The 16,894-nt window shown below is 41.5% G+C and overlaps 1 protein-coding gene across 15 annotated transcripts in view; it reads left to right on the top strand.

Annotated features, from left to right (window-relative positions):
- The window catches only part of ST18 (ST18 C2H2C-type zinc finger transcription factor), a 445,260-nt gene that overhangs the window by 294,252 nt on the left and 134,114 nt on the right, over positions 1–16,894 (top strand). For all 15 annotated transcript variants that reach the window (XR_008844231.1, XR_008844230.1, XM_056521908.1 and 12 more), the window contains exon 5: positions 5,608–5,798. Coding sequence is in view for 13 of the 15 variants with exons in the window: in XM_056521908.1 (XP_056377883.1) it covers positions 5,608–5,798 (191 nt within the window). In the remaining 2 variants the exon portion in view is untranslated. The remainder of the gene's footprint in view (positions 1–5,607; positions 5,799–16,894) is intronic.

The raw sequence follows: 16,894 nt of genomic DNA, 5'->3' as shown, positions 1-16,894 counted from the left end.
CCTAGACTTCTTATACCCTATCCAAAATTTGCATTTCAAATTTTTATCTCGAATATCGCACAATCACGAATTCGTGTATATATCCGCTATATATATATATTCGACATTATGAATATTCAATTTTTTCCACATATGTGCATATTTGCATATGTGAATATTTGCATATTCCTTCTTTTCACTTGTGGGCCAATTAGAATGATGCACATACACTTGTTAGAGGTTATCAACTAGCAACCACCCCCTCACTAGCAACAAGTCCTAGTAAAGTTGCCCACCCCCTCACTGTTTTCTTCCTCGAATGTGCGAATATAACGAATACGCAAAATTTGCAAATATTGGACAAATATTCGTCTATATATTGGCAAAATATCGCAAACTCGAATATGGCCAATGCCGCTCATCACTATCACCCAGTGGCACGCCACTCCCTGTTTTAGCCAGCCAAGGCTCCACCACCTCATCCGAAGGGAGTTGTGTTGTGTTTATATTTTTGGGTGGAGATCGCAAAGCCGTCATTTTGTTTGCAAAGAAGGCAGTACCAGCCCTGCACAATTTTGTGGAAGAGAAGGTCCTTGAGACTGTCGGTGTGTACCAAAGTGCACAGCAATGCCGACATGAGGAGCTATAACTAAGGTCAGGGACAATAAATGTCCTTTATAGCCCACTGGGTAAATGTGGTTCCTGCACCGCCACTATAGCAACTTGGACAGGTCACACCGCTTCCTCCTCCACACTCTTAGGCTGTTGGTCCTGTGACAGTATGCGACAGTGACAGCTCATACGTGACACCTGCCGTTTGCTCAGGCCCTTTGAGGAAGCCACATTATTAATCAATCGCCAGGATTACCGGATGAACGACGTAATTTCACTGCTTCATTTACTACAACATGTGTTGAAAATTATGGCTGGTCAGGGCAATGGAGACGTGGCGCCTACATCTCATGACCACATGAGCCCTGTGGGGGCTGAACTGGAGGAGGGGGAGTGGCACAGTGGAATACAGTTTAGGTTTCGTGAGATGGGCAGCTTTTCTAGTAATCTGACAGGAGAGGAGGAGCAGGAACAGCTAGAGGAGCTAGAGGGTTACAAAGAAGGCAAGACAGAGGGCCCAGACAAATTGTGGCAGTATGCAGTGGAGATGGAGGCAGGGAGTCCCTCCAAATCATTTGCACAGATGGCATGATGCATGCTCACTTGCTTGCGTAGTGACCACCGAATTGTCACCATTCGGCAGCGAGATGACTTCTGGCTCTCCACCTTATCTGACCCTCGCTACCAACACAAAATGGGGGTCTTTTTTTCACCCACTAAGAGGGAGAACAAACTGACCTACTACAGAGACATCCTATGCAGTTTTTTGGCCAATGCCTATCTGCGCAATCGTCCATCCTCTCACAGGTCTGACTCGGGGGGCCCCCTGCACTCACCTTCCACTGCCATGGCTGCTGGGGAGGGGTGGGGTGGCAAGAGCAGTACCAGCTCCATCAGCAGCAGCCTGAGTTTGCAGTCACTGATGAGTAGCATTCTTCACCCGCATAGTGAAGCAGCTCATCAGCAGCAGGTAGACCTGGAGCAGGACCTGAACCAGCAGGTGGTGGCATATCTTGACATGACCATGCCAACACACCTTGAAGATTCGCTGGACTTCTGGGCTGCCAAACTTGATTTGTGGTCACAACTAGCAGAGTATGCCTGGAAAAGCTGTCCTGCCAGCCAGTGGTGTGCCATCAGAGTAGGTGTTTAGTGCTGCGGGGGCCATGGTAATGCCAAGGAGAACTCGTCTGTCCACCAAAAATGTGGAGAGACTGACCTTTGTGAAGATGAATCAGGCATGGATCAGCCAGGATTTCCGCCCACCAATGCCTGATGCATCAGAGTAGATTGATCATGGTGCCACACCAACACTTCACAAATAAGGACAGTGCAAAACATATTTAAGGTGCTGCTCCCCAGTTACAGATATTCCTCGGCATCATACCACAAGTAAGTATTGAGAATATGCATTAGCTAAAACTTAAAAGGGTACTCCGGTGGAAAAATATATATATATATTTTTTTTTACATCAACTGGTGCCAGAAAGTTAAACAGATTTGTAAAATGACTTCTATTAAAAAAATCTTTACCCTTCCAGTACATTTTAGCAGCTGTATGCCACAGAGGAATTTCTCTTTAAATTTCTTTTTTGTCTTGTCCACGGTGCTCTCTGCTAACACCTAAAAACTTCCCCTGTAAGGCCCTACTCTCGCATCATTAATTCCCTTCTTAGCAAGTGTTACTCACCCTAAAAAAGTACGGCCCCACACAGGAACCTCTCCCTATTTCCATCTACAAACACTGCCATTTCACAGGGTTTTCATAGGTGGAAATAGGGAGAGCTTCCTGTGTGGGGGCGCCCTTTTTAGGGCAAGTAACACTTGCCAAGAAGGGAATTAATAGAGTGAGAGTAGGGCCTTACAGGGGAATTGTTCTACCCCCACCTGCTACAACAATATGTTGTTCCCTTCCACCTTTTCGAGGAAAGTGTTACTTGACTTAAAAAGGGCAACCCCGCACAGGAATCTCTCCCTATTTCCACCTAAAAACACTGAGAAATGGCAGTGTTTTCAGGTGGAAATAGGGAGAGGTTCTTGTGTGGGGCCGCCCTTTTTAGGGCAAGTATCACTTGCCAAGAAGGCAATTAATAATGCGAGAGTAGGGCCTTACAGGCAAAGTTTTTACCCCCAGCGGTTACAATGAACCATATGTTCCACCGTTTAGAGGTCTTTGAATCACATCAATACTTGGTGGTGTAGGTGGCACATGGTGTTTTTTGCAAACCTTACCTTTTGTTTGATTTCCAAAAAATTTTGGGTCCATATATTTTATCCTAAGAATATTATTAAAAGTTACGTTTTACATAATGCATATCCTCAATATTTACTTGTGCACACCAACACTTTTAGAAAAGAGACCATTTTCTTCTGCCTACCTGCCTCAGCTACGATTCTGATTCTGCCACCCGCCTGATGCCACACATCTGATGCCAAGTTCTTTTTTCACCCACCATCTTCAACGGGTACTGTTATTGCCACCCACCGCCCCACTATGTCACCAGGTCACTTTCAGGACTCCTGAAGCTGCTGATGCCACCTCCAGGCTATCTCATATTGCCATGATATATTCTCCTCATGCTACTGCCACCTTCAGGCTGTCTCATTCTGCAACTATATGGTCTCCTCATGCTTCTACCTACTCCAGGCTGTGTCATTCAACCACTATATGGTCTGTTCTTGCTGCTGCCAACTACAGGCTGTGTCATTCAGCCACTATATGGTCTCCTCATACTTCCGCCACCTCCAGGCTGTGTCACTGTACCGCCATGTGCCCTCTAAGAAAAGCAACCACTGAATATAGAGTGGCAACCACTGTATTAACAATTATGTCACATGATTTTATTATATATCAAGCATAACGTACATGATGGTCACATAAACGATTAAAAACATTTGATTGAGAGCCACAACACTATCTCAGGGCAGGGCCATGAACCCCCACTGACGAGATATGACCCCATCCTGCAGTATAATAATAGGTCATACACACTGCTCCCAATGACTATGCTGCATAAATGTAACACAATGCACAATCAGTAATAATAAACAAGTAGAAATAAAAAATGCCTTGTGCTGTGTTAGTGTGTGCAATAATATGGATGATGGTATTCATCCATATTATTGCAAGACCATAATGCAAAGCCAATTTGAACACAATCTAGCCAAGAATAAAACAAAAGTAAATCCATATGCAAGCATAGCAAACCAGATGGGAGCCAGTGAGTCAGATGGTAGAGCAGGAACGGGGCCACAGATACCCCAAGCATTCTGTCGCAAGTGGCCTTCTCAGGGTATCTGAGGAATTTGCTTGCGACGGAATGCTTGGGGTATCTGCTAGTGTGTACATATTATTGTACACACTAGCACAGCACAAGGCATTTATCATTTCTACCTGTGTATTATTATTTTTTGTGCATTGTGTTACATTTATGCAGAATAGTCATTGGGAGCAGTGTTTATGACTTATTATTATACTGCAGGACAGGGTCATATCTCGTTAGTGGGGGTTCATGGCCCTGCCCTGAGATAGTGTTGTGGCTCTCAATCAGCATTTTAAATGTTTTTAATTTTTTCTGTTACCATCATGTATGTTGTGTTTGATGTATAATAAAATCATGTGACATAATTGTTAATACAGTGGTGTGCACTCTATATTCAGTGTTTGCTTTTCTTGGAGTGAGTTGTTTATGTATTCACTGAGAGTGGCACCCCGTTTCAATACTGTGGTTGACCCCCCACCCCCCCCTTGTTTCTGTGTATGGATGTACCGCCTGCTGGCACATTAAATAAAAAACTTTTTCGGTTCATCTATTTGAAATCTTCGATTTAAATGTTAAAAAATATCACTAATCTTTTCAATTGTGAGGCCCTATGGTCTCATCAGGCTGTTGCCACCTCCAGGCTGGGTCATTCAGCCACTATATGGTCTCCTCATGCTGCCGCCACCTCCACGCTGTTTCATTCAGCCACTATATGGTCTCCTCATACTGATGCCACCTCCAGGCTCTGTCATTGTGGCGCTCTGCGACAGTGATTCTAATAGCGACGCCTCTGATCTGCATGTCATACTGAATAACAGTATTATTTCACTACCCCAGCACACACCCTATGCGTGTTACAGCAAGGAAAAGTGTTCTACACCCCTATTGAGGCTCTCTATAGCCCAGAAATAGCTGTTTTTAATACAGATTTGCCACAAACAAATTCGTACTGAACCAAGTTTTTCGGAAAATTTGCCGAATCGGCCGAATCAAATTTTTCAAAAATTCACTCTTCATCTCTAATTGACGCAGATTTTAAATCCAGATGGGAAGACAGCACCAGTCCCAGCTCCTATGCCCGTGACCATCTGGGTAACCAGTCCAGAATCACAACATCCATACGGTATAGGTCACAGCAAAAAGTAAGCGGACTCCCATATGCAAAAAGGCTGTGGTCTTTATTTAGGTCATCAGCAGTGCAACGTTTTGGCTACAATCTAGCCTTTGTCAAGCATAAGTACAAAGGGAATAAAGTGCATATATATAGATCTCAAAACATTCTGATTGGTACAACATCAGGTGATAATGTTCATAATTAAAACATAGTGAGCACCCATAAAAAATCTCAACTTGGTGAAAAGGTAATTATTTAGGTAGGTTAAGTGACATGTTTGTTTTTATACAGTTGTTTGACAAATAATACATTTCATACATTTGCATTGCAGCAGGATAGAAATAGACACGTTATTGTTTCATAACTGTGCATCCAAATTAGCAAAGTAAAACATTTTCTTATCCTGGGTGTTCTTGGCTCAGCATTGAATATCATAGATTAACATGTTCTTATTTAGAATTGTGTATTTAGTTAACAAATATGCCTTTTTAAAATGCAGTGTGCTAGAGGCTAAAGTAAGTATCTCCGCACCCTGAATCCAAGTGTAAAATAAACAGTTCATGTATTTAGATTCCTTTCTCGTCTTGTAAATATTCAGTAACGGTTTATCATTTATATCTTTCATTTTACCATTTACAGTGCTTATAATTGTACTATGTCAAAAAAAAGAAAATTTCAAGAACAGGGTTCAGTTGCTCCAGTCAATAAAAGAAAATCACTTTTAATGAAACCCCAGCACTATAATCCTAGTGAAGAACTTGAAGAAGACGGTGAAGAGAAATCTGAGCTGATGAGCTTTAAGTTCATGAAAAAACAATGTACTACTACAGGTACGTAATATATATATATATATATATATATATATATATATATATATATGTATATATATATATATATATATATATATATCTCAATGGCCCTCATTTACTAATGCAAACCCAACATGTTTTGCCAGGTTGTGCACCAGATTCTGCACCAGAATTGTAAAAAAAAAAAAAAAGACTAACCCGAAAAGGGGCGTGTTCCCGACATTTTCACAAAAAAATAAAATAAAAATATTTACTAAGGTTTCCACAGAAAATGTGGTGGATTTCAGCTGAGGAAAACCTGACAGATCAGAGCATGTGTAAAAAAAAGGAAAATGTAGGGAAAGTGCAAAATGTAGGGAAACCTTAGTAAATACCATGGGGGAAAAAATTAGAAAATTAAAACCCACAAAGAAACCTACACAACACTCTTGTGTGTATGTATGTATGTATGTATGAATGTATGTGTGTATGTTCCAGCATCACTTCCAAACCGCTGCATGAAAGATTGTGGGGGTCCCCAGCGGCAGGACCCCCCCCTGATCAGGCATCTTGTCCCCTATCCTTTGGATAGGGGAAAAGATGTCTTAGGGCCGCAGTACCCCTTTAAGTCCCAGGCAAGTATATAGGACTTCCAGTACCTTACTCCAAGCTCTGCATCTCCTGGTGAGTGCGTCAGTCCTGCCACACCCCTCCCACATGCCACACCTCTCTCACATGGCACACCCCATCTCACAAAGCCATGAGATATGAGGTTGGGATATGAGGACGGGATATTAGGAACGGATGTGAGGACGGGATGTGAGGACAGGATGTGAGGATGGGATTTGAGGGTGGGATATGAGGTTGGGATATGAGGACGGGATGTGAGAATGGGATGTGAGGATAGGATGTGAGGACGGGATGTGAGGATAGGATGTGAGGACGGGATATGAGGACGTCATATGAGGACGGGACATGAGGTCGGGATATGAGGACGGGATGTGAGAACGGGATGTGAGGATGGGATGTAAGGACGGGCTATGAGGACGTCATATGAGGACGGGATATAAGGTCAGGATATGAGGTCGGGATGTGAGGTCGGGATATGAAGTCCAAATATGAGGTCAGGATATGAGGACAGGATATGAGGACGGGTTATGAGGACGGGATATGAGGTCGGGATATGAAGTCAGGATATGAGGACGAGATATGAGGATGAGATATGAGGTCGGGATACGAGGATGGGATATGAGGCAGGATATGAGGTCGGGACATGAGTTTGGGATATAAGGATGGAATATTAGTTCAGCATATAAGGACGGAATATGAGGACAGGATATGAAGTCAGGATATGAGTTTGTGATTTGAGGAAAGGATATGAGATTGGGATATAAAGACAGGATATGAGGACAGGATATGAGGTCAGGATATAAGGTCGGGTTATGAAGTTGGGATATGAGGACGGAATATGAGGTGGAGATATGAGGACGGGATATGAGGTCGGGATATAAGGTTGGGATATGAGGACAGGGTATGAGGATGGGATATGAGGATGGGATATGAGGACGGGATATGAGGAAGGGTTTATATATGAACTCAGGATATGAGGACAAGTACTTCCTCCTATGTTGCTTTCCCTCCTCCCCCACAAGGATTAGGTAGGAAAAACCGGGCATCAGCTAGTCTATATATATAAAACTCAATGGGGGAGATTTATCAAACGATTTAGACTGTATTTTCTCTTTTGTCTAAATTTGTCGCACAGAAAGTCGCAGTCTAAATAGGTGCAACTTTTCTGCGACTTTTGCTGTAGAGGATTTTTAGAACATGATGCATGCAAGTCTATTTTAGACGGACATGCCTTGGAAAATGCATTGGTGCTGAATTTATCAAGTGCGACTTTTGTGCGACAAGTCGCATCTGCCCAAAATACGCTGAAATGTCAAACGATGTTGGAGCAGGTCTAAATGCAGTTTATGCTTGTAGACCCTGAAGTCTAAGCACAGAATTTATCAAGGGCTGTGAGACCTTTGATAAATTAGGAGCACAATAGACAGGAGACTACCACATACGCTGGTCTATAAGCATACCCAGAATAGACTAGATTAATAAATGTCCCCCAATGTGTGTGTGTATGTATGTTCCAGCATCACTTCCAATCGGCTAAATATATTAACACAAAACTTGGTACACATGTTACTTATATGTCAACAACAAACATAGGATAGGTAATTTAACCCTTAACCACCCCCATTTGTGAGAGTCTGGGTTTTTATTTAAAGTTCCATACAAGTCTATGGGAAATATATGTTATTGCATAACTTCCAAACAGCTGCAGATATTTCAATAATATTGGACGTCTATTGGAAATGCATGTTCCAGCTTAACTTCTAAATGGCTTGAGATATTTTGATGAAAGATAGTTCACGTTACTGTTATGTCAAATAAAAATATATTATAGTTAAATTATACCTAACCTACCCCCTTATGTGAAGGATGGGGTTTTTGTCTTAAAGGGGTACTCCGGCCTTAAGACATCTTATCCCCTATAAGATGCCTGATCGCGGGGGTCCTGCTGCTGGGGACCCCCACAATCTATCATGCAGTACCACGCTATCATCAGTCTCCGGAGCAAACATCATGCTCCTCCCCCTCAATGCAAGCCTATGTGAGGGGGTGTGGTGGCTGTCACGTCCACCCCCCCCCCCCCCCCGTAGGCTTGCATTGAGGGGGCAGAGTGGCATTACGATACTCCGGCCTCATAATCGTCTTTCATCAGACCCGGAGCGATGCTCTTTCTGGAGGCTGATGACAGCAGGGTGCTGCATGAAAGATTGTGGGGGTCCCCAGCGGCGGGACCCCCGTGATCAGGCATCTTATCCCCTATCCTTAGGATAGGGGAAAAGATGTCTTAGGGCCGCAGTACCCCTTTAAGTCCCAGGCAAGTATACAGGACGTCCACAGTACCTTACTCCAAGCTCTGCATCTCCTGGTGAGTGCGTCAGTCCTGCCACACCCCTCCCACATGCCACACCTCTCTCACATGGCACACCCCATCTCACAAAGCCATACCCACCATTTAAGCCACACCCCTTTTATTTTCTACCCTTTTTGTGCATTGGTCCGGCTTGCAAGGTATGCCTACTTCCACAGAACCATGCCTCCTATTTTCGGCCTACAATCTCTTTATCACAACTCAGTCCCACCTGAGGATGGGATATGAGGATGAGATATGAGGTTGGGATATGAGGACGGGATATTAGGATGGGATGTGAGGACGGGATGTGAGGACAGGATGTGAGGATGGGATTTGAGGACGGGATATGAGGACGGGATGTGAGGATGGGATGTGAGGACGGGATATGAGGACTTCATATGAGGACGGGATATGAGGTCGGGATATGAAGACAGGATATGAGGATGGGATATTAGTTCGGAATATAAGGATGGGATATGAGGACGGGATATGAGGACGGGATATGGGGACTGGATATGAGGACGAGATATGAGGATGGGATATGAGGTCTGGATACGAGGATGGGATATGAGGCAGGATATGAGGTCGGGACATGAGTTTGGGATATAAGGATGGAATATTAGTTTGGGATATAAGGAAGGAATAGGAGGACAGGATATGAAGTCAGGATATGAGTTTGTGATATGAGGAAAGGATATTAGATTGGGATATAAAGACAGTATATGAGGACGGGATATGAGGTCAGGATATGAGTACGGGTTATGAAGTTGGGATATGAGGACGGAATATGAGGTGGAGATATGAAGACAGGATATGAGGTCGGCATATGAGGACATGGTATGAGGATGGGATATGAGGATGGGGTATGAGGACGGGATATGAGGAAGGGTTTATATATGAACTCAGGATATGAGGACTTCTATATTGTACTTCTATATAAGTACTTCTATGTTGCTTTTCCTCCCCCACAAGGATTAGGTAGGAAAAACCGGGCATCGCCGGGTACTCAGCTAGTCTATATATATAAAACTCAATGTGTGTGTGTATGTATGTGTGTATGTTCCAGCATCACTTCCAATTGGCTAAAGATATTAACACGAAACTTGGTGCACATGTTACTCATATGTCAACAACAAAGATAGGATAGGTAATTTAATCCTTACCCACGCCCATTTGCGAGGGTCAGGGTTTTCATTTAAAGTCCCATTGCATAACTTCCAAACCACTGCAGATATTTCAATAATATTTGGTCACATGTTACTTATATGTCCACTAAAAATATAAGATAGTTCATTTTACCCTAACCTACCCTCATTTGCAACGGTCGGGGTTTTTGTTTAAAGTCCATTGCACATCTATGGGAAATGTATGTTCCAGCATAACTTCCGTACGGCTGGAGATATTTGGATAATACTTGGTCACATGTTACTTATATGGCAAATAAAAATATATAATAGTTAGATTAACCCCTAACCTACCCCCATATGTGAAGGATGGGGGTTTTGCTTCAAGTCCCATGCAAGTATATAGGACTTCTGTTACCCTACTCCACAAGCTCCGCTCTGCATCTCCTGATGAATGCGTAAGTCAGGGTGGCAAGCCACATCCTCCCCGCATGCCACACCCCATTTTGCAAAGACATGCCCACCATTTCAGCCACACCCCTTTTATTTTCAGCTTACAATATCTTTAACACAACTGAGCCCAACCTGAGGACGGGATATGAGTATTAAAAATGAGGAATTGACATGGGGGCGGGATATGAGGATGGGATATGAGGATGGAACATGAGAATGGGACATAAGGAGGGGACATGAGGTTGGGACATGAGGTCGAGACATGAGGTCGGGACATGAGGTCGGGACATGAGGTCGGGACATGGGGGCGAGACATGGGGTCTGGATATGGGGACGGGATTAAGGGACAGCATATGAGGTTGGGATATGAGGACAGGATATAAGGTCGAGATAGGAGGACAAAATATGAGGACAGGATATGAGGTCAGAATATGAGGAAGGGATTTTGGGTCGGGATATGAGGAGGGGATATGGGGTCAGGATTTAAGGATGGGATATGAGGACAAAAGCTTCCTCCTTTGTTGCTTTTCCTTACCCCACAAGGATAAGGTAGGAAAAACCTGGTACTCAGAAACAGAAATATAAAAAAATATTAGCATTTAGTGTTATATTCAATATTTACCATACAATATTTACCATCATAAACACACCTATCAGCCATAACATTTAAATACATTTTGGCGAAGGTGCCTGTAAAGAGGTGGGATATGTTGAGCAGCAAGTTCATTTTCTGTTTTTGATGTTGAAATGTTGGAAGGAAAAATTAGCAAACATAGGGATCTGTGCATATTTGACAAGGTCCAAAATGTATTGGCTAGATGACTGGGTCAGAGCATCTCCAAGGTTTGTGGTGGATTTTCAGTATTCAATGGTAAGTACCTACCAAAAGTGAACTGAGGAGTGATAACAGATGACAGGCTTATAGGCACCCAGCACTCATTGATGTATGTGGGGATCCAATGTTTACCCTTCCAGTCCAATCTCGCAGAGCTACTGTAGCACAAATTGTTATAAAGGAAAATCTGGCATATGATAGAAACATGTCAGAACCTACAGTGTATTACAATTTGCATTATATGTGTCTGCATTGTCAAGACTGGTTAATGTACCTATAGGGACTCCTGTAGTGGGCACGTGAACATCTAAACTGGAAAAGGGGGAATACAAGGAGGTGGCATGGTTTGAAGAATCATGTTTTCCTTACATCAAGGCAACAGTATTAATTAAGGGCAGTGGCCTCTTGGAGCATCATAATGTGCTTTGTCACATTAGAGGACTTGAGATATGTCCCATTGGGTCAGAGTTTTTTTAGGTTAATATTATGACTGATTTTAACACCTGCTTGTTGTGTCCAGGTATTGTCTCAATGTTTATAAAGAAGAATATCACCTCAACAGCAAAACTAGAAAATAGTTTGATATTTTTAAAAAGCTCAAGACAGGGCCTCTGATACTGACCCAAAAACATCAAGAACTGTGTCACATTGGGCATGGATAAATGCAGCCCTGAGCTCACCCACAGCCACTTTCCATGCCTACTTGACTATCCACCCTAAGTGACGAATCCCCAACTTAGCGGCAGTCCCTGTTCTGAGTAAGGACAAAGGTAAAACAAGGTCCAAAACAATAAACAAACACTGTACAGATGTCAGGGAAGCAGGTCAAGACACAAAGGTTTTACAGGTGGGGAACACAATACCAGACACAGGGGAAAACAGGCAAACGGAAAAGAATAGTTAAATCGCTGAATCCAAACCTAGGGAGCTTACAAGACAAATATAGAAGACAAAAGAATGGTCATGTCACTTAGCCAAGGGTCAGTATACACAGGATAGAGATATACAAGATAGGAGATATACAGGAGCTAGTGCAGAAGAATCTAACCAAGCAAGCTGGGCATTTATAATCTCATGAGAAAGGTGTGGATGCCGATACCAGATGTGATTGGCTCAATCCCCTGATTCTCTCCCATCCCTCTGTTAGGCTGCTTAGTAAAGCAACTAAGCAGCCCAACAGAGTGATGGGAGAGAAATAATGACCACAGCAGCCTATTTATTTCTTCTATAGTACCTTTTGTGAGATGGCAGATCAATTTAATAAATTTTCTTCTGGGAAGTCTATCCCTTAGAAGGATGGAGAGGTTTAGGTCAAGAAGTGTTCTCCTTATGTGTGCTTTGGGTGTGGATTAAAGGGGTACTCTGGTGGAAAACAGATTTGTAAATTACTTCTATTTAAAATCTTAATCCTTCCAGTACTCATCAGTTGAGTTGTTCTTTTTAAGAACAGTCCATTTTAGTCCATTTTAAGAACAGTCCAGAGTAGTAGAAAATCCCCATAGCAAACATATGCTGCTCTGGACAGTTCCTAAAATGGACAGAGACATTAGCAGAGAGCACTGTTGTCATGATGTCAGCAGAGAGCACTGTGTTCCAAAAAGAAAACCATGTCCTCTGTAGTATACAGACCCGAAAAAGTACTGAAAGATTAAGATTTTTTTAATAGAAGTAATTTACGAATCTGTTTAACTTTCTGGCACCAGTTGAAAAAAAAAAAAAAGTTTTCAACGGTAGTACCCCTTTAATATCTAAGTTCCCAGTAAGGCCACTATATCACTATGGATCGGCTTGTGAGTCTTGAATAGAAAAAGTTTGAGAAGCTTTGGGGTTAAAATTTAGAAAATAAGTGAAATCTGACAGAAAGTTGAATCTTTCTAATTTATGTTTCATAAGGCATCACTTTACCCAAACTCATACTTAAAAACTTTCACAAAATCTCCGCCTAGCAGAACTAGTAAGATTATGTTTTTTTATTTATCACAATGTATAAAGTGTATCAGTGTGGCTTTTATAATTCCTTCCTGTGTTCTGGTCCAATGAACTTAAAGGGGTTCTGCGGTGCTTACACATCTTTTCCCCTATCCAAAGGATAGGGGATAAGATGCCTGATCGCGGGTGTCCCACTGCTGGGGACCCCCTGGGATCTTGCACGCGGCACCCCGTTTGTAATCAGTCCCCGGAGCATGTTCACTCCGGGTCTGATTACCGGCAACCTCAGGGCCGACAGCGTGTGACGTCACGCCTCCGCCCCCGTGTGACATCACGCGCCGCCCCTCAATTCAAGCCTACGGGAGGGGGAGTTATAGTTGTCACGCCCCCTCCCGTAGGCTTGCATTGAGGGGCGGAGCGTGACGTCACACAGGGCGTAGACGTCACACGCAGCTTGCCCAGTGGTCGCCGGTAATCAGACCCGGAGCGAACACGCTCTGGGGACTGATTACAAATGGGGTGCCACGTGCAAGATCCCAGGAGTCCCCAGCGGCGGGACTCCCGCTATCAGGCATCTTATCCTCTATCCTTTGGATAGGGGATAAGATATCGAAGCACCAGAGAACCCCTTTAAGAACTAAGGATTTAATATTCTGTTGACAAGTAGCTTAACCCATTATTTTAAGGGGTATTCTGAGATTTTTATTTTTATTTGACTGTACTATAGAGGCTGCAAAGTTAGTGTAGTTGATGATATTGTGTCTGTACCTGTGTTTGATGGCTGGGCCTGCAATTACTTTGTGATCTTTGTCACAATGTTTTTTGTTAGCAGCTTATAGAAGAACCAGGCCTTTCCCTGGTTGCAGTGCAGCCTGGGACATTATATCACTAGTCAGGTGTTTAAAGGGAGAATTGCAGTGCTTCATTGGGTGGAGCAACCGCTGAGTGGGAGGGAGATCATTCTCCACAGGGCTGCAGGAAATTTTAATTTCAATCATAGCCCACATGAAAGAATTCTCAGTTGTGCTGCAATGGGTAAAGTGACTGATGTGTGGGAGAGAGAAAAGTGACCTCACACTTACCAACTGGGAATGTGTGAAAAAAGAAAAATTTAAGAACCAAGAATTCCAGGGAACCTTCACATAAAAATGAAAACTTACTGTACCCTTTTAGCCTAAAGATCAGAGAATATGCAGGAGTAGAGGTAGATTAATTGTGTCAATGACGTAAGATTAGATACTTTGGTTAGGACTAGTTCAGTAAATTGTAAAGCACCTGAAATAGACTATAAGGAGTTTATTAGAGTGTTATCCACATGATATTTCACCAGATGAGCATCTACCAGGTGCTGCAGTAGCTTAGAAAGAAAGACTCAGAATAAGTTCAGTGGCTAGTTGGGAATGGTCAAGTGTGGACTTCCTTACTCTTGAAGTAACCAAAACATGCTTAAAAGTAGGGAATTTAAGATGAAAGAGAGAGGTTGAAAATCAGTGGTAAGTCTCCTCAACAGATGTAATTACCTTTGATGCAAAGTTTAGATCAGTCCCCCCAAGATGCACTCACCTAACACATTAGATATCTGTTCATCAATAACCTGAAGGTCCAGAATTCTTCCTTATCTGGTATAACAATAATAGGCCTATTAACATAGTAGCACAAAATGCCTTATGTTCCAGCAATTTTAGGCCCAAAACACCATTGTGAAAGGACTGTGACAGCCATATGTAAAAGGTTTTTGAAAGTACTATAGCTGTGTTAAAGACATTAAGTATTACTTAAAACATTTCCAAGAGTCTTGTTTATTTTTATTTTTTATTACCTTATTTGTCCCATAAAACTAATGCGTTCCTTTTTACTATGATTCTTTACAAGACCCCACTCCATTTTTTGTATGGATATTGAGGTCAAAAAAGCACAGATGGTCCCTGGATAATGCAACAGATTGGCTCCATAGAGATAGACTAGAAGCAAAGCGCCATGTGAATAAGAGGTCACATAATGGACATAAGAATAATAACAAAAACGGGATAGGCCAAAAACTAACAATTGCGTATTCACAGTGTGTAGGAATCCCTGAAGAATTGCATTTAAAATTCCTACAATATATTATGCCTTTATTATTTTGTATACATATAATAATTTGTTATTTAAAAAAAAATATTTATTGCTACAATAATTTTAGAAGCTAAGACTGTAAAGGCAAATATAAAGAAGAGTCTAATGATAGAGCACAATTTTCTAACCGGAGAGAAAATGAAGAATTAAAAAAATGGACTTGTTTGTTATGCCTTATTTCGTCAGCATGCCAAATTTTGTATTCAGCTTACAAGGGATGTAGAACAGCGGGATTTCTTTAAAAGTGAGAACTACTTGGTTGGACAAAAACCTCTTTTTACAAAATCTAAATCATCAATCCCGGTAGGAATCCTATTTTCTTAAATATAATTAATAAATATTTTTCTTTTAACACATAACAAACAGTTGAACCAAACATTAGGTAAGTTGGAAACGTCCCAAAATGCTAACAGTTTGGCATCAGAAAAGTGAAATGCATTGGGCCGCACATGTGCTTTTCTACCCCCCTGTAATCTGCACTTAATAGGAATATTTTAAACTATGTAACTAAGCAACAGAGGTAATTGTTGCTTTCTAGAGCTTTTGTTAGGCACTTTAACACAGCCCAAATATGCATAATTAGGCATAATGTCTATAAATCATTATTGTACACATGTGGGTAGTTAAGTGGATTGAGAGAATAGTTCAATGAATTGAGCATATTCACTGAAAATGCTTTTTATTTGTTTTCTCCAGTTCATAATACTTTAAAATTATCATAACCCTTTACACCATCTCTCAATAGCTAGCAGTGTTATTGAGAAAAACTTCATTTGCATTTTAGACTATGTTTAATTTATTATTTAAAACTGGAGTTTGTTGGACGTGAAATCAGGAGATGATAGGCCATTGTGCGGAATGATATGTGGCTTTTTATGCAGCCTATTTTCTAGTATGTAAAATGTAACATTTTTTTTTTTTTTTTTTCGGTTTAGAATGAATAGATCCAAACAAAAGAACGCCATCTATAATCAAAGTTATTAAAAGGGCTAGAGTTGTGACTTCTTCCAAAAATGCTTTTAGTTACTATGACAATATTTACTTGATCCTGGCAGTCCAGTGTTGATTTTAGGGGGATAATTACAAGAAAGATACATAATGTAGACTTTTTTTTTTTGTGAGTGCCCTTGTCTGTGGCACTGTTTATAAGGATTGCAGTGGAGCATAAAAGCAGAATTGTCTACTATCATTATACCCTCTCATCCGGCTTCTATAACCTGCTGCTTTTCTCAATTTTTTTAGTTCGTATTGTCATGTTGACAGAAACATAATAATTAACACAAATAGAGATATTTATTAAAGTTTCCTGGCTACAGAACTTTAACAGAAATGTAATGAAAACAAAGCTTTAGGAAATAACATCGCTGTATGAAAGACTCTGCAGTAAGCAATGGGATTTTGTGTCATTAATGTAGTGCTATTTTCCTCCCCAGCCGTGAAAGCCACTTTAAAGACTGGTCTGTTTCACAGGGTTAGATTTACTGGAGTGGAATTCAGGTTAGCTATTGTAATGTGCATTTTCACATATCCCCTAAACAAAGCCATTGGTTCCAAATCAAATTAAGCCACATGAGAACTCTTTATCTAGGAAAATGTAAGTGAAAAGTAGATTATTTAAAATATTTACATGCCTTTTAGAATTTTAGATGCATTTATGTATAACAGTTGTACACTGCTCAAAAAAATAACATTAAAAGATAACACA

This window comes from Hyla sarda, chromosome 5 (genome assembly GCF_029499605.1).
Source record: "Hyla sarda isolate aHylSar1 chromosome 5, aHylSar1.hap1, whole genome shotgun sequence".
NCBI classification, from domain to species: domain Eukaryota; kingdom Metazoa; phylum Chordata; class Amphibia; order Anura; family Hylidae; genus Hyla; species Hyla sarda.
This window is presented reverse-complemented; position numbering and strand designations above follow the sequence as displayed.